At 45.0% G+C, this 18,616-nt stretch overlaps 1 protein-coding gene across 7 annotated transcripts in view; it reads right to left on the reverse strand.

Annotated features, from left to right (window-relative positions):
- The window catches only part of CELSR1 (cadherin EGF LAG seven-pass G-type receptor 1), a 181,436-nt gene that overhangs the window by 64,360 nt on the left and 98,460 nt on the right, over positions 1-18,616 (reverse strand). For all 7 annotated transcript variants that reach the window (XM_064506072.1, XM_064506068.1, XM_064506092.1 and 4 more), the window contains exons 3-5: positions 17,870-18,092; positions 12,938-13,053; positions 10,250-10,338 (exon numbers count right to left, since the gene is read on the reverse strand). In XM_064506072.1, coding sequence (XP_064362142.1) covers positions 10,250-10,338; positions 12,938-13,053; positions 17,870-18,092 — 428 coding nt within the window. The remainder of the gene's footprint in view (positions 1-10,249; positions 10,339-12,937; positions 13,054-17,869; positions 18,093-18,616) is intronic.

Raw genomic sequence — 18,616 nt, forward strand, 5'->3', positions numbered from 1 at the left:
CAATGACTAAAAGTTATGCCTAGCTGGTGGCAGCTATGTGGCTTTTGTCCAAGGAGCCGGTAATCTCTATTCGGCTGCTGGCAAGTGCCTGCATCATAAATCACCAGCACTGCCGGCAGCCTTGTTGGCAGGCTCAGCAAGGAAATCAGGGGCTGAGCAGATCCAGGGAGCAAACAAGTCTTTCACACCGAAACAGGAACCTCGTGCTCGAAAGACAAGGGCAGTGCTGGGGAGCACAGGGAAGCCCACAAGCCTCTGTGCAATGCTCCTGTTTGCCTGTCAGTCCTGGGGGTACAGAGCACTTCAGACCCAGCCTTACTAGTAAGAATTAATCTCCCTTTACAGAAGAGCAAGCAGTAATCAACATCATCAATGTCTTTTGATGCAGTTGTCACAATCTGAGTTTCACTCATATGTTATTTGATATCTGCCTTTGTTTTTCTTCCAAAGGCAACAGGGGAACAGCAAGGGGTGAGACCGATTATCGGTCCTAAATAAAGAATAATTATATTTCCATAACAGGTGAATTTGCTATCATCAGAGAGGGTCTGTGTTTTCAGGAGGAAATGAGATAACCTATCTGCCAACTCCACAGGCACCCAGCACTGGGGCATGTGTGCTGTAGTCAGCAGGGCTTGCACTGGTCTCTGCAGCAGGCTGCCAGGGGTTGCTGTATTTCATTCCACCCTATTCAAAACAAAGTGCTACATTAATCTCTCCGATGCAGATTAGCATGGATCTCAGGGTCCGCGACTGCCCATGCGATGCCCTATTACAATGCATTCAGACTAAGGGGAAGATCCTACCTGCCTGTGCTGGGGAACGCAAGTGGCGCTGAGCTTTCAGGTGCCCAAGAGTGCACTTGCACAGAGGCCAGCAGTACTTGAATTTTAGAGCACAGCTGTGACACACCCCCAGTGACTGGTGGCTGGATGAAACTGGGATCTAGCCAAATCTAGTATTTGGGAGCAGAGGTGGACCTGAGTTTTGAAGGGGGAACCTTTGCATATGCTTCCTCGAGTCCTTCAGCAGTACCCTGTCTCTGGCTGTTGCTATGTAGTTGCACAACATATGGTCCAAGAGCCAAAATAAAGGCTCTAGTAAGACAAAAGCAGTGATGAACATTAGAGATTTGCTATAAAGATAATACTAAGGATAATCCTGCTAATGAGATGCAGTCGTAACATTTGTAACAGTATGAGAAAATGCAGGCGTTGTTCAAGACAGAAACCAAGAGCTTCTGCTTGCCACGCTGTCAGCGCAGGTAACACACGAAGGCACTCCACATCTGCAAGGCATGCCCCAGCAAGACTCACCACATCTCTAACTAAGGTAAACCCATGCCATCCCTTTGCTGCAGTGTGCAACTGCCCCTACACCTCTGCTGCTGGGCCTTGCGGGCCACTCAGTCCTCACCACTCCCAGCACCTTCACAGCTGCACTCCAAGGTTGTTGCTTCTCCCCTCACGTCTCCCTTGCGAATTCATCAGACTTTCTGGTCAAGTCCATACATTTATACATCCTCTTCCTTTTGCTAGACCAGAAACCTGCCATAGGACTGGACATTTGTGATGCATCTGTGTAGGAGAGCCTTTTAAGCAACTGGCTTGATTTTTCTGCTCCATTTAGAAAAGAAACTCCCATTTTATCTCCAGGGTCGCCAGGCAAAGGTTGCCTATCTTATCTCAAGGCTGTTGTTCCTGTCCACTATGGCAAGTCTTTACCTTGAAGATGCTAAACACCAGGGCCGTTGTAAAGTGCTTCATATTTATTACATAGACACGATAAAAATTGCACATGGAGATGGAGAGTGTGCATGGAGTGCAGGCAGGTAGACTGCAACAGACCTGCAGATGCTTTTAGTTTTACTTTAACCATAATGACATTGAAAGATGTTATCTCCCAACAGGTAAATCCTTAATTTATGCCTCTTTTGACATCTCTGAGTAATGGGCAAATAAATAACTGCTGTGGAATGGCCAACTCTAGCAAGCAGGGAAAGAAGCTGGGGCTGCCAGAAAACATGAAAGGCCTTCAGGGAATTGTGCTGACGAGAAGCTCCTTGAATCCTTCTGCAAGACCACAGTAAAATGCATGCCAAAATAGACAACTTGGGGTAAACTGTAGAGCATCTCAAGATGTACTTTTCTTCCTGCAGCAGTAATGGCCTCTGATATGGTCTAGACTATACCAAAATAAGTTGCTCCTCTGCTTTTTTTTTTCTTGGGATGCTGTTATCTACAGGATTCTGGACTGCTTCCTTGAACAGTGAAGTGCTAGAGGCAATGGCAGGGAGAGCAGACTGCTTTGTAGGCAACCAGAACCGTTGGTGCCCAGTCAGGTCCTCAATTCCCAACCGCCTGCAAGTTTGTTTGCTCTGTTTGGCACTATCTTTTACAACAAATCTCCATTGAAGGCTTTGATTTTTCAACCATACCTGAGCTCATTTTGAATTCTCCTTGGGGACTGATGGAAGCTGAGGCTGACCAAGACAGTGGTGATGGACACAGCTGATGGACACGGCTGGCATGGTATGCAGAAACAGAGGGTGCTGGTGAGCAGCGCAAAAAGATAGTTTCCCCAAGACAGTAGACACCATGGTTGCTGTAGCCTGTTCTCTGTGCCCAGACAAAGGAGAGAGCAGGATTTCACCAGGGAATGGTGGTGTTGGGGGAAACAGTGAGGGCACAGACCTGCTCCTGGTTGTTGAGGATGAGGTAAAATGGTGGCTTTCCCACATGCAGCTGCCAGCCCCAGCCCCACAGAGCTCCCTTACAACACTGCTTCTCCTGACCAACACGCAATTTCCTGACTAGCAAGAGGAATTGAGCAAATTAAGCTCTTAGCTAGCTTGGGGATGCTTCTTTCTTCCTGACTTTTCCTTCCTGACCCTGTCCCTTCTTTCACTTCATCCCTGGAGTCTCATGCAACTGCAGCAGGGATTTGAGCCACTTCATCCGAAGACTACTGAGGCTGGCAACAGTCCCAAAACCACATCATCCTCAACATCTTTCACTCTCAATTGCCCCCAGTTTTGCTCTGGAGCCTTGAGGCCATGGGGCACAGACCAGTTCTGTACATCACCTTTGGAGACAGGTCAGTCAAACTGTGAGCAAGTGGGGCTCGCTGAGCCAGATACTGAGTTAGGTTTCTTTGCCCAGAAGTATGCCATCTTCCAGCCAGTTCACAGTTGGGCACTATGAACAATACGGATGGTTTGCGGAGGCAGACTCAAAATCATCACCACATCACAGCTGTATAACCAGAGTTAAATAACCATCGGGGATCAGCTTCAGCTGAAGAACTTGCATGCTAGGGCAAACGCTCCCCCCCCCCCCCCCCCGCCCACTCACAGTCTGGCTGATCAAGCACAACAGGAGAGCTGCAACACGTACTTGAGGTACAGAAAATCAATTATAGCATGGGTCTCGGCACCGAAATGGGGGCATTTTGGCACATGGAAACATCTGTCAGTCTGTAGGTGAGGGACAGACACAAGCTCTCCAGGAAGGAAAGGCTCTGGCAAATGCTAGCGCTCAAGCGGGCTGAGAGTTAAATCTCTACAGCACTAGCTCAGACTTCAGTGGTAGTCAAGCTCCAACTTGCCCCAGATGAAGGCCAGTTAGCTCAAGAGAAACCATCACTTACCACAGGCAGGAGATTTTTGAAAGCACAGGTGAGTCTGATTTAGAGCAAGTCACGTACTGCATTTTGAATTCGCAATGCACTGAAGATCAGCCCTAAGCAGCAATAGTTTCTTTTAAGTTTAATTGAAGAATTTGCTTGTTTAGTTTGGACTCTGTCTTCAAGCTAAACACAGATCTGAGCTCTGCCTGATAGCAACAGTGATCGAAAGCAGTAGGTCCCCTGCTAATTGTAACTGCTGTGAAAGGATGCAGGAGCTGTACAGAAAATGTCTTTCACATGGGCTACCCCCAAGGCAGTCAAGCAGCTGAAATAAGAGCAAAATATATTTTTAGCAGCCTAAAGAAATGACATGAAAGAGTAAAAGAATAGCAACTTACTATCTACTGTCAAATATGACAAGAAACCTTAGCCCAGTTCTGGAAAAAGTGTAATGCTTGTGTTACGTATCTCCTTGTTAGGAGCGTCAAGGCTCCAGTGACCAATACAGCCCAGATGATTTCTGAAGCACCCGTTGTTCTTCCACCTCTTGACTTGTGGAAGAAGATCTCACGCACACACAATGCTCGATCTTACAATCATTACTTTTGTGAGTCATTCTGTGGATCATTTAAAGATTTGTTCATCCCAACCTCCAGTGAATTACTGTAATATACATCAGACACTCATATCATGTTTCTCACTGCTCTTTTCAGGTTTTCAGTCCTTTTAGGTAAAATTACCCTCCCCTAAACAGATGCAGAAAGAGGTTCTGTCTGTAGAGCAGTAACATCCTCAAGCAACTTTGATGTCATATATGTATAAGTAACATATGAGGTACACAGTATATAAATATACATGTACGTACCCTCTATAATTAAAGGAACATGTCCATACGTAAAACACTTTTATCTTGTGCCAAATGACGAATTCTGCCCTGCGGTAATGAGTCAGGTAAAACTTTAATATAAACTTGATGATATATCTTAAATTCTGAACAAAATTGCATCTCTACCAGAAATTTGGGAGAGTAAAGTTTTCACTTAAGAAAAACCATGACCCATTACCAGGGTCTCTAGAATGTCCCACACCAAGCACTGCCTGCAAACATGTATGATCCTGTACATGCAACAAATGCCAGATATTTTATGGGATATTATTGGTACTGAGCACTGTGACCATCAAACATCCTGGTGGTTTTGGTCTCATTCCAAACAGACAAATATCAGCATGACTAAATCTGTTCACTGTCACCAAGGCTGGCAGGCTCAGCAGAGCCAAAGGAGTGAACGAGGACCAAACCCCTGCCACAGGCCGACCGTGGTCCCATCATGGGGAAAGGAAGCACAGGAGCAGAGCGAAGAGGGCAGCTCCTATCGCTGCTGCCTCTCACTCCAACTCCTCCGTGAATCAGCAGCAGGCTGCTACTTCTACACCAATGTTGTATTTGCTAGGCTGAAATTCTCCTCCTTCTCTCAGCCCTCCTTCCAAAAAAACCCACCCCAAAATGTGTCTTATAAATATATATACCTCTTCAGAGAGCAGGTCATGTAGGTCACCTTTAATTTAATACCTCTCATTGATTTTAATGGTTGCGGGATCAGGATCCCAGAAGATAACATTTTTTAGCTAACAGAAGCAGTGAAGAGCTTTCCTCCCTGCCTTCCCCCAGCTGTCAGCAAACATCTGTAACTGTAAGAAACTCTGCTAACAGGTAAACCGATACCTTGCTACTGTGTAGCTGACAATACTTTTAATATATAACTGAAACTAGAGAATGGCCATAAAACATTCCTAGTGCACTTTTGCTCTCTAATAGCTTCTAGTTCTTCCCCCTTGGTGTTCTCCCCTCAAGAAACTCAATGCAGAGCCAACGCTGCCTTGCTAAGACATCTATTTGCTTCCCTTAGGCACCTCTGCTGAAACCAAGTGTGTCAACTGCTACCAGGGGAGGAAGCATCCATTTTCATCGGTACAGATTCAACGAAACAACACTGCTTCCTTTCCTCTTCTGATACGGCCTGCTTCGTTATGGCAGCGTTTCACGGCACCTGTATGTGATAGCATTTGTGAGAAAGCACCACGTACTTTATCCAGCAGAGAACTGCTTTGCTGCTCCTCTGCAAACACCACGGTGAGCGGCTGGTGTTGGAAGAGGAATTGCAGAGTGCATGGCTTAGGGAACAGAGGAGCCAACAAATATCATGGTGATATTTGAGCACAGCTCATCTCCTGTACCTGCACAGGGTCGAGCGAAGGGACGCCAACTCCGAGCGCAGCGTCCCCCGCCGCTGGAGGGGAGCGCACTTGGTAGACACCGGCACCCAGTCCCAAATCACAAGCCGACATGCTGGATCACGGGGAAGCCTGGATAGGGCTGGGTAAAACCATTGCAGATGACAGAGCTGGCTCGGCACATGGAGGCGAGTACGGCATTCAGAGCTGCGCCCACGCAAGCGTGACACGGAAAGCTGGCTGGGGACCGACCTCCTGCCAATGGTTTTAAATGCTTCTTCCTAAGGGCAGCTAATCTGGTGAGGAGTTAATTATAAAACAACATTCTTTGACAACAACTAAAGATACTTGCAATGTCACCCAGTGCATCACTTCTAAGCTGAATACAGAAAATAATCCTCAGGAGTCACTTCTACTCTTACTTCATATTTATTATTATTATTATTCCCAAACTGACTTTGCAGCAACCTTACTTCAAGGCGCCAAGCTCTGAGATTGCCAGCATCTCTAGCACATATCTGAACAGGCTGGTGTTATGGAATTAGCTGCTGTAGATGTTTCCTAGCAGAGTCCCCACACGTCCACGTCGGACACTCCTGGAATGCAGATGTCAGTGATGCTTAGCAAAATGCCATCGACAGAGCTGCAGATGCCAAAAACTGCCCAAACTCTGCCATGTCTAACTATTATCAACTCTGATTTCAAGCACAGCTTTCAAAAGTGTGAAAACTCATCTACAAAAATTCACTTTAGACTGAAGTCATCTTGATTATGTATGAAAGTCTGTCAGTCATTATCCTCAAAAACTAACGATGAAAAATTGATCTGAACTGTGATGAAATCTAATATTACTTATTTGAATTACAGCAGTATCCAAAAGCTCCAAAGAGGACTAACCCCCTTTTTTTGCTAGATGCTGTACAAATACAGAAAGAGAGAAATAACGTGAACAGCTTCCAGTTTAGTTTTAAAAACAATACTTTAAAAATGTTTAACAAAAAAGCAACTGTGAAAGAAGGATGAGGCTAACAGGGTATCCGACTGTTAACTCTTGCTGAAAGCACAACAGGAAATTTGGGAATTGCTATTTATTTGGAAGTGCACTGCACCATGCCTCACATTCTCCAGGGACGAAAGGGTCCAGCTCGAAGGAGCCTGCAGCCTCCCGTGAGGACGGGAACAGTGGGTGCAAAGAGGACGGGGCTCAGGTAGCAGGAGGCCCAGGCAGGCAGCAGTGAGCTGTTGGAGTATGAGGAATGTGGCTTTGTGGAAGTAAGAAAAGTCCAAAATGGTTACTGGATGCAAAAAGGCATGGAAGTGAAATATGAAGAGACTGGCAAAGGTGGTAATATTTATTAAATAAGGAAGACCTGCTAATGAAGCAAAAGGCAGATGGAAGGAGATGAAACTCCACGAGTGATAAGGAAGAGCAGATACATACACCTCTTCAAGGGCTTTTTAATGGCAAGACATAGATAAATGAATAAAACAGAACCTTCATGTTTCCATCAGCTACACATGTCCCATAGGCAAAACTGGGAAGAAAAGAAGTTTGAAAAGGGACAAAACCTAGAAGCCCTCCAGGCAAATACCCGAACTGAAGCAAAGGGGTGGCCACAGTGGCAGAGCAGTCAGAAAAGAGACATTTTGGCAAAACGTGAGAGCAAGTGGTGGCCGAGGGGGAAGCGGGGGGACGCTGTGAAGGGGGTCAAATCTGGGGATTGGATGCGTGAGCCTGAGGAAGCAAGAAGGAGATGGGAAGTGGCGGGAGGGGGACATGCTGAGAAGGAGGGTCGGGGCAGCCATGCGTGCAGCGGTGATGCCGAGGGCTCGGGGAGGCTGTGCGCGTGTCGCGGTGGAGAGAGGAGGCAGAAGCTGTGCTGAGATCGGGATCTGGAGTTGTGTGGTAGGATTTTGGAAACAATAGCAGGATGAAGTACATGCAAAGTCATACGAGTGCACAGCATGGTGTTACCCCTGTCCTGTCCCTGCCAACCTGCAATCTGTGTATAATTTAAGCAAAAAATCATGAGTTTTGGGTACTCTGTTATTCCAACGTCTTAGTTACATCAAGTTTAGACATAACATCCCATTTAGCTTGGCAGAACTCTCGGCATAATCCAAATCCCTAAATTATCTCTGTCTTTGCAACCGCTCCACAGGGATTTTTCTTTCAACTTTGTTGAAACACGAAGTAGCCAAGGAACCGCTTTGCAAACAGATGTCAGCAGAAGCGAAGGCCTAAGCCTGCTCCGAGGCGTGGAGGGCAGTGCCCGGCGGGCAGGCACGGCAGGGCTCCCTGGGCTTCGGATACCCCTGCCCAGCAGCACCACCTGCAGCTTTCCCTGCCCTGAGAGCTGCTGCAACACATGCTCTTCTCAGACATGCTGGAAAACCCCGAGAGTTTTCTAAATATGGATGTACTAGTCCTTGCTACTTGTGTTATTTACCGAATGTTTCCACATGCTTCTAGCTTGTGAGCAGTGTGTGAGCTCCCTCCTGCCAGCCCAAACCCAACCTTTCTGGAATAAATCCTGAGACTGAAACGTGATGACCCCAGTCTCCAACATGGACGGAAAAGGGAAAAGTGCTGCTTTCCACAGAGTGACCACATTGCCCATCACTCTGCTGTTCCACACAAGTGCAAAGGCATTCAATATCAGCGGCGTTTGCTGGCACAAAACTGGCCCGAGAGGCAGAGGCCTCTCCGCTCTCCCTCCCTTCTGAGAGTTTCCTCCTGCCACGGCGACTGGCTCCTTCCCCTCCAGAGAAGAAAATGGTGGCAGGGCTGACGCTTTTAATGGTAGGAAAACATCATTCGGCACACTAACACAATTCACCTATCAATCTATTTAAACAGCAGCAAACCCTGAAAATGAGCCAGAGGTTTATTTTTAACTCGCGTGTCAGAGCTCTTTGCCTTTTAAAGAGTGTCCCGGAGCTGCCTCGGGCCCTTATCTGCTTGGCAGCGCTTCAGCGGGCTGCGCCAGAGGCCGGTCCCACCGCCTCCCCGGGCCTCCTCGCCCACCGAGCAGCACGGCTCAGCCTGAGCGACATCGAGTCTCTCTCGGTCATCTCAGCAAGGGCCACTTATTCTAATAAAGCAATTCACTAAAAAAATACATAGAATACGGAAAAAATACCATGTTATAGCATGTAAGAAAGACCCTTGTTGCGTCCTTGGATGCACGCAGAGATACACCAGGTTTTATTCTTCTCTGTGCTTCACACAATAGAGAGCTAAAAGTATATTCGGTAGAAGTATAAAAACAAGGAAGATTTTTTATTTCCTCAATATAATATCCTTAGGTGAGAAGACCCTTTCTAGGAGTCCGATGAAACTGTTAATCCGCTCATTCAAACCACCACACAAACTGTGATGAAAAGATGCAGCACTGGGAAAAAAAGAACTTGTTGATCATATTAATCCTTCGTCTTCCATTCAGCTTCCTACATTAGTATCCTCTTTCCTTTTTACAGCCAACAATACTCCTCTATTTCCTCATTTAGTCCTTCATAATGCTATCATGTCAGACTTAAAAGCAACGCTTCTCAGTAACCAGGCGAATTCTTTAATTTCTGTTGTAAACAGAAGAGCTCTGAAATCTATCTGCAAACAGTGACACTGTACACTGATACAGTACACCCTAAAAGCCTACATTTCATTTCTGCACAGGAACGGCTGCTTTGCACAAAGCCCCCACCTAGTCAAATGGGACTCACTCCTGAGGGCCCACCAGGAGCGCAGCCGGCGACTGGGGATCCCGCAGTGAGGGCAACTGAGCGTAGGGATTTTTGCACTTCTCTTTTACATCTTTTTACACAGCAGACGATTATTAATAGGAAAGCCCATGACGACTGAGAAGTGTCAAATATCTTGTAACCTAATTTTCCAAATCAGAGAAGCTTGCACTAACTATAGTTTGATCGTTTTACACAAGAAAAGGCAGTTAAACAGAACAATTTTGTTCCAGTAAAATCTCTGTTAGTGGTTTGTAGTTACTACACTGAAAACTCCCACATTGCACAGTTCTTCAGAAAGATCCAAAACAGCAAAACGGCAGCCTCAGATACACTGACACTTGAGCAAAGCTCGAGGAACTAAGAACTGAAAGCGTTTCAAGTATCTATGATGGGATTTTCTGGAATACCGCTGCTTCTGAAAAGGACATACTAGGTCTGATTTTGCATTCTTGAGACAAAACTCAAAAGCCTTCAGTAGGATTTTTTGACTCAGCAGGATGGGTACCATTCGTGCAGACCTGCAGCTGTGCGCCTGGTTCAATAAACAACATTCTGGTCACCTGCACACACCAGGGCACAGCTAGATGACTCATCGCCTCTATTACTTTACAAACAATACAAGCACTGCCAACACAAGCAGCCTTACCTTATTGTAGTACTGCACCTGGACGGAGTGCCACTGCCCGTCACTGACCCCCCCAGGAACGAATGGTGCCACCGTCGTGGTCGTCTCCCCTGGAAGGGCAGAGAGCGCACGGAGGGAGAAATCAGTCAGCAGTACAAAGCGTGCTCTGCTTTGCACAACACCGAAACGCAGAGGGACCCTCGGGGTGCTGCTTTCTCCCTTCCCCCAGGGGGAATTTGGAATTTCGTCCCGTGAGGCAGAGAGTATCCTCAATTTCACTGAATTGCTTCGGAGCACAGATATAAAAATAGCTTCTGGCATGTTTCAGTAAATTATGTTATTTTCTGTCATGCTTCTGGAGAGAGCAATAGCAGATGCATGGGTGGTAGGTACGGCTATTGCTGAAGTGGCCAGCTGAGGAAAATGTCTACAAGGATTTTGCTGCTTCTCTGTCAAAAGCAGCACTTGGAGGTTTTCTTGCTCTGAAGAGCATTATGTGGGGATATTTGGTTAGGGAGAGGAAGCTGCTTCTAGTCGAAGGGAGGAACTGAAACGGGACAGTACTCCTGACTGGACAGCCGCAGGTATAGAGCATGTGGACGGAAACAATTTTCTCAGCAAATTTTTACCTGTGATTAATGAAACTATTGGCAGCCTTTCAGTACTTCAGTTTTAAAGAGCGTTCTTTATACTGCAATTTTAAAGCAGAGGCTTTTAAATTAACCTGAGTCAGCACAACCAGCTTCGCAGCTAGGCATATCTGTTCTGATGTAACAACAAAATAAATATTTGGTCAACAGCACACAAAGGCCAGGCACAGAGAACAGATTGCTAGGTTTTCTCTTTTTTTCCTTTCTCTCTCTCTCCTTTCTTTTTTTTTAATTCTGGACAAAAGTTCCTGTTACCGAGGAAAAAGAGGAGAAATGGTTGGAAAATTCGACATAATAAACCACAGGAAAAATAATTCCCTCCCATAAGCTAATAAAGTTCACATTATTGTTGAACTTAAAATGTACTTTCTCCTCTTTATTTGCAACCAGTACTTTACCCTGCGTCCTTCACTCTCCTTTAACTTCCATCTCATTTACTTCTGTTATTTAAATAATACAGATTTTAGTTTAGCACATGGTCGACATCTTGCTTTGAAATGGGCCTCATTTGCTGATAAAAAAATGTGGTAAAAATTATTTTTTTTATTGAGCTAGGAAGCTTCTGCAGAAGTAAGATCACTGGTCTCCAATCATTTTGCTTTGCTTGCTGCAAAAAAACTGTTGTGACAGGTAAAATACTCAGATCAAATGTCCAAAACTTGTACTGTTCGTTACATGCTACTTAAAACCATAAAACATAAAGCAATCTTCTTCCAAATAAAATACCGTTTGTAACATACAGGACCAGACCTGCTCTCAGGTGCAGTAGTCCAAATCTAAATTTAGTTTCATGTATTTTAAAGGAGTTTCTCCACAACTAAATGCACATAAGTGCAAGTGGAATTGATTCTCCTTCATCCTCAGGGTGCCTTCCTAGCAATTTGATTCAAGTTTAGACAGGCGGAGGACAGCTACAGAATAAAGCAAATCTCTCCAGCTGTAGCATGTTATTTCATTGCACTGATCCATTCAAGAGCCTGCCTTAACATCCCATTTGGACATCTTATAAGTAATAAAGAAGTGAAACTGGAGTATCTCCAAGGACACAGATATGCACTTCAGCACGTGGGGTAAATCCGTGGGGTCACTTAGGATTCACAGCAGGGTCTCATGGCCACGACCGTCGCTGGTGGTGAGTGTGCAACCTCGGCGTGGGCTAGGCCTCCACGTCTATTGTTTTATGGTTTGCAATGTCTCACTTTCAACAAAAATCATCTGGAATTGCTCACGGCCCGTAGGTCCACCTTGAATTTGGAAGACAGAAATAACAATGTTCTTTTCCTGAGTTATGTGCCCATTGGAGAGGTCTCTCCTAACCTACACGAAAGCCCAGCCATCGATGCCTGCTGGTGAAGGTCTCGGGCATGCTGTGAAGCTACGTGCTGACAGCTTTACGTGCCTCTCCTATTGCAGAAAGTAGTACATATCAGAAGGTGCTGGCTTTGTCCTCATACAGAACGAAAGCAAGCACTGAAGCCCAAAAAACAGTCAGTTTGGTTCTCCTAAGTTCTTTGTGTTCCATCACTTCTTCCAGTGGGAGGTGCTTTAATATGCATCCACAGGCTCCAGTGATGGTATTATTTATCAGAAATGAACAGAGTGGCAGGCAGTTTTCATTTGCTTGCTACTTTTTCCTTTGGCTCATGTATGATTTTTGGATAACATTTATGTACCTAGTTTTCCTGATGGCGTAGTGTAAAAAAGAATAAATACACAAAATGAATCACAGCATGATTAAAGGAAGTCCCTTTAAGCAAACATTGGCTAGGAGGCCAACTTTCAGACTAGTGCCAATCTTTTAGAGTAGTCATAAACTTAAGGTTTTATAAACGGTATGTTGACAAGCTCCTACCTACAGTAGTGACTGTTACCACTACAAACTGCTACAGTCTGGAGTATTTTGCAACTCTCAGCACCAGTTGTTAACTGTACAATGTCAATCAGTTACTCAGTTAACAAGGCAGCAAATAGCTATATAAAATCATTAAGTACATTTCCAAATGCACTGAGCGGATCTTGTCACTGAAAGCAGAAACGTGAGACTCGGGCATCACCTCACCTGCAGAGAACGTTAGCTGTATCTGCTCTTCAATGATCTCCAAAGCGATAAAGTCATGCTTCTCATTAAAACGCCCGTTGTAGAGGAGGAGGGCGTTCCTCTCTCGGGTTGCAAACCTAGGGCATGGAGACGAGGAATCATTTCATGTTTAAGGGCTTACAGAGTACAGATTGACAGCTGAGTCACCTTGAGGAAAGCTGGCATTAGAATTACCAGAAATGCAAGCCTTACATCTTTCTTTAGGCACAAAATTATAAAATAAAGTAAATAGCAGGATAAACATTATCTCATGATCTATGGAGACAAGCAAGATAGAAACTGCAGAAACTACTCTGCTTGTTTGCAGAGCTCTGCTGTGGATACTGACCCTAAAAAAGATAAAACTGTACACATACACGCTTCAGAGTGAGTACCTGAGACCGTTCAAACGGTAGCAGCTACTACACTTTGCAAACAGTCCAAAAGCTAGCAAGTATTTCACATCAAAGGGGCAGTACTTGCTGCCCGCTTACTGTCTAAATGCTTTATGCTACAGAGAGAGTCATAAACAGATTAGAAAGAACTGTTGGGGAGGGAAGGGGAAAAGAAAGATAAGAGTTACTTTAATAATGTTGTGCAGATAATCAGGGCTCATCAATCAACAGTTAAGGCAGCTGGAGGAAGGAAAATAAACACTTTAATGATTCCACTATATCAGCTCCAGTGGGTATTTTCTGTTTTTATTTTTCTCGCGGTTCTAATATGGGAGGCATCACACCTTTCCCACAGAAAAACAGGCAACGCCGTTTCTAGAAAAGCCTGCTTTTCATCTGCACAGAACTTCCTTTGAAAATTTCTGCATGGTCTGTGTCTTTTAGAATTTTTAATTGAATCTTAAAATCTTCTGGGATTCACATACACGTCTCCTCTGCTTAGGAATGCAAAACTTTAATACGCTTTGCATAAACATTTTTACAAATATTAATATTATATAAAGAGAGAAGAAGAGCAAAACCATGGGAATCTCATATGTTTCCAAATGGTAGTGTAGCTTCATTTTGTCTCTTGAACTTCAGGAACTAGCCTGATTTAAGTTAACCCACTTCTACAAATGACTCAAATGCTGAACATGGCTAATGTAAAACTCCCTGCCATGAGTGAAGACATGATTCCTGTGTGTCTCAGGTCACATCTACAAGCAGGACCCTATGCAGTATAACAAAAACGTCATGGTCTGGTATTTGAAATAAAAAAAATCAAAGCCAAAGAACATTTTTTTACAAAAGTTGATTATGAGACACACATATGTTGTGAATCACATATAGTAGAGACCCTTCAGAACCAGGGGCCCGAATCTGAGCTATACAGAAATGAGAACTTCTGTTCCATAGAAATGTTATTATTTTTGAAGGAGGAGAGTAAATTGTTCTGGTTCAAAAAACAAAATTTTGAAATTTCCCATAAAATAGAAATTCCAAAAGATATCCAGTACAGTCAATCAAAATGTTATATGACCATTTTGATTACTTTAAATTAGGTTTTTGAAACATATCTTTATTACTAAATATATTTAAACATAATATAAAATAATATTTAAAGAGGTAAAAGTCAAATTAAATTAAGACACTACAGTTGACATATTTCAATATTTCAATATGATAAAAATATTAATTTACTTTCCAACTTTCACTGTCCTACACGTCATCTAGAGCAATAAATTTCTTATAAAACATTTTGGAAAACTGCATTTTTCTGTGGGCAATGACATCATCAAAACTTTTTTGGTGAAATCTGTCCAGAATATACATGACAGAAAGAAATGAGATATATATGAATAATCTGTTTCTTTAGTGGAGAGAAACACTTAGTTTGAGCAGCAGCAACAGGAACATTAGTTCTGTTTGAAAATATTTTTCTGATTCAGTTACAATCCTCTACCATGATTTTAATTAAAAGAAGGCAGAGTATTTTTTCTATTTTTTATACCTGTTTACTCTGTGTGTGTTCAGTTTCATTCTTTGCCACCAGCCAAATGCATCTTTTGTATCATATTGTTAGTTCAGTCCCATTGCTTTTGGACTTGCCTGATTATCACTGGTGGGTGAAAAAAAAGCTCTGTTTTTTAGTAGAAGGGGCCTTTTTAAACTCAGGACATAGAAAATAAAAGGCATGCTTTCCTCGAGGCTGGAAATTTTGAATAAATAATTAGAAAACATCTCCACTGACAGTGTCTTTTGGAGTGAAAATTGAAGAGCAGCTGCTGGGAGGAAGCCAGGAAACCAGGAAAATGTATAAAGTTGGGAGCAGAAGTCAGTATCCTAAATAATAAGAGTATGGTGTAGCATACAGCAAAAGTGTTGGGCAGCAATACATTGTATGTAACATCTATATGCCCCAAACCATTTCGGTACTGGAAATGTTCAATAGTCTGCAAAACCCATAATGAATATATGGGCTATTTTTTAAATCCCATTTTAGTTATGAGAATGGACGATACAAACATCCTGTGCTTTCTCCTGCAAGGGGAGCTTGAGGCTAACAGGAGCTAGACACCCTGGGATTTAAGGGATGTTCCCAATTTGCAAAAATACATAATGGCAAATCCTTTGTCCAGTCAAACTGTGAGCTCTTGCTCATCCTCACGTAATGTTTTCTACCTGTGTTGAAGGATAATAAAAGCCAAAGAAATAATACATATAAAAAACTAAATTTGAGATGTGAAAAGCTAAATACATCATTATCCCAGACATTTTGGGATGAGTCCCCTGATGACCTAGACTTTTTATAATCACACCGAAAGAATGCAAGAAATAGGCCATCCAGGTTATAAAGATTGTGAAGAAATCATGGTATAAGCACCATGGTACGGTATTTTGCTATTTCTCAGGAATGCTTACAAGGAGAATTTGAGTCACTTTAACTTGAAGTACCCTACACATCAAAGATCTCTTCCTGAAAGCCTGAAAAATGATACCACGTGGCTGCTGGGACAATCCAAGGGCAGTATAGGTAATTTATGCTGGCAGCTGGCCTAGAACACTCCTTTGTTTGCACTTAATGCAGATCTGACAAGCCCAACAGAGCCTTTTGCTTCTCAGCTTTTCCGTGTATTTAGATCTGATGCTCTAAAACAGTCTTTGCAGGCACAACTGTTCCCTCCCTCGGCTCACTTGCAAACTGTATCTACATTTTCTGATTTAACCAAAATTTTAAGATGCCATAAAATTTCAACGTCAGGATTAAGGCAGATGAAGAATAAAATGGAAGGAAGCTGCCTGGCCCCAGAGAGATGCAAAGCACCAAGTAACTGCTGAGTGCTAGCTAGGCAGGAAGCGTGGTTGGTTTTGTCAGTCCTGCCTTTCTCCAGAGGGACACACAGATGTGTCCATTGTCTCTACTGTTCTTTTACCTGTCCACAAATCCCGAAGTTTGCCCTTTGGAGTCAGGGCTAACACATTTTGTGCTGTTTACTCAGAGTCAACTGTGAGGGAGAGCCAAAGGTCAATCTTGACCAGATAAACCAAGGAAAGCTACTGATCTGCATCCTCTTCAGGGAGAATTTGTGTGTACTTCTAGAGTGCTTGTTCTACTGCAGACAAGTGCTGCCTTAAGCAGCAGGACCAACAAAAGTTAAGTCTTCTCAGAGAAGAGATTTTCACTGCAGGGCCCATGCAACATGGCTGTCACCTTTGCAGCACCACTGCCCATCCCGACCTCCCTGAGAGCCCTCAAGTGGGGCAGAGGGTCTGTTGGGGCAGGCCAGGGACGTGGCCGGCAGCAGGATGGGACCAGGACCAGGAGCCGGGTGGGAAGGCTGGGAGGAGTGGCAGTGAGGAGCAGGGCAGTGGGGCTGTATCCAGCCCCACGTCTGGACGCGAAGCACGGCCAGGAGCCCAGCCGGGAGCACCTGCTGAGCACGGGGTGTCAAGGCCGTACACGGTCAGATCCTCTCACAAGCTGGGACGCAGAAGAAGGGAAGGGTGTACTCAAATAAGCAGCAAGAACCGGAATGGCCTGAAGCTACTCTGAAAGTCAGGAGGCCACAGACGCAACTGCAAAAAAGCCTTACCTACTTCAGAGGTGGGCAAACTCGTCCGGGTAAGCCCATCCAACCGTTCCTCATGCCTGTCCAGCCAATTGCTGCTGAGACTTGCCCAGCAGTTGTGGCCAGACACCACTCTGCTGCCTGGGAAGGCCCAGATGGGAAACCACTGCCCAGCACAAAAAGCTCGGCCATAAAGCTAACGCAGCTCCCACTGACTTTACGCATGGCCCCCTCTCTCCACTCCTTTCCCGGTGTCACACAATCCCAGTTACAGGCACGCCGGAGCAGAGACAGGTCATAAGGACCATGGCAGCCCGGCCTTGCCAGCTCCCTTCCCTCAAGGGCAGCGCAGTGGCAAAAACGGGCAGCGTTCCCTTGCAGGCCTGGGATGGGACCCTCGGTGGGACACGCTGCTCCAGTGACCTCCCCAGTGAGCGCCTGCCTCTAACACACGGCCGTTGTGCAGATGCTGCTGGCGCCCGTGCTCCCTCCTAGCCCGCGACCGTCGAAATGAGCCTCCTCTCCCAACCGCCTACAGGGTTTCACAACACCCCACCACGGAAGGACTCTATGTATCAAAATACTAATCTCCACAGCAGAGGAGATGAATAAACTCCTTGTTAAAAAAGTGACTTTTTTAGTAAAAGAAGGTTTTAGCGAAAGTTTCTAGGAAAAGAAGCACAGTCAGCACGTCAACAGCCTCAGCAGCCGGGCGGCAGTTAAATGCCTTCAGGTAACATGATCAGAGTCCATGGCAGAAATCTCCTAGGAGCTACGTCTATGTGGTTAATTCAGTGGGTTACGATATTTAATAAATACACCCCGAACCCAAATGGAGAAGCGATCAGACACAGACCTAAGCTCGAATCCTTCCGCGCCAGGATAAGCAGGGAAAAGGAGGGACTTACATGAGGGAGACCGTGAAGTGGAAGCGCTGCCGTAGCCCCTTGAAGGTGATGAACGACTGCGGGGGGAAGCTCCTGGTGGTCATCTCGCAGTAGGGTCTTTCGTATTCTCCGGGAGGACACTCGCATTTGAATCCTCCTATGAGCAGGTTAACGCAGGTTCCCCCGTTTTTACACACCCCGGGAGCGCAGCGGCCGGAGCGAGCGTTCACTTCGCAGTGCTCTCCTGGAGGGGGAGAAGCAAACACCAGGGAATGAGATATTTCAGCCTGAGCAGCAGGTTGCCAGAGACGGTGTGGGCTAGATAACTGTTTCTGCTCAAAGTTAAGCTGTTTTCAAACTTCTGCCCCGACTCCTTCTGTAATCAAGGGACGGATCTGTAATTGGAGGGGAATAAGGATGCTGCGCTGCCTTTCAAGTCTCAACTCTGAATGTGGCCCAGGATATCATTTGCTGAGTGATCCTCTTTCAAATATTTAGCAATGTTGGCTCCGGGTTTTGGCTTCCTTGGCTGCTCTCAGAACTGGTGATAAATATAAAGCTGGATAGATCTGTAGGGGAGGAGGTAACACCACCAGTTAAAAACTGGTACACTCCCTGTCAACCAAATATGTGTAAATTGTTCCAATATTTCACTGTGAGTCGGAAATTGGGTAAACAGATAAGTGTCTGCACTTCACCTTCAGTGGAATTTGGCTTTATTGCCCATGTCACGCAGGCAGGGCATGGCCGAGCTCCGAATGCAACAGT

The sequence above is a fragment of the Dromaius novaehollandiae genome, chromosome 1 (assembly GCF_036370855.1).
Source record: "Dromaius novaehollandiae isolate bDroNov1 chromosome 1, bDroNov1.hap1, whole genome shotgun sequence".
Classification (NCBI taxonomy): Eukaryota; Metazoa; Chordata; class Aves; order Casuariiformes; family Dromaiidae; genus Dromaius; species Dromaius novaehollandiae.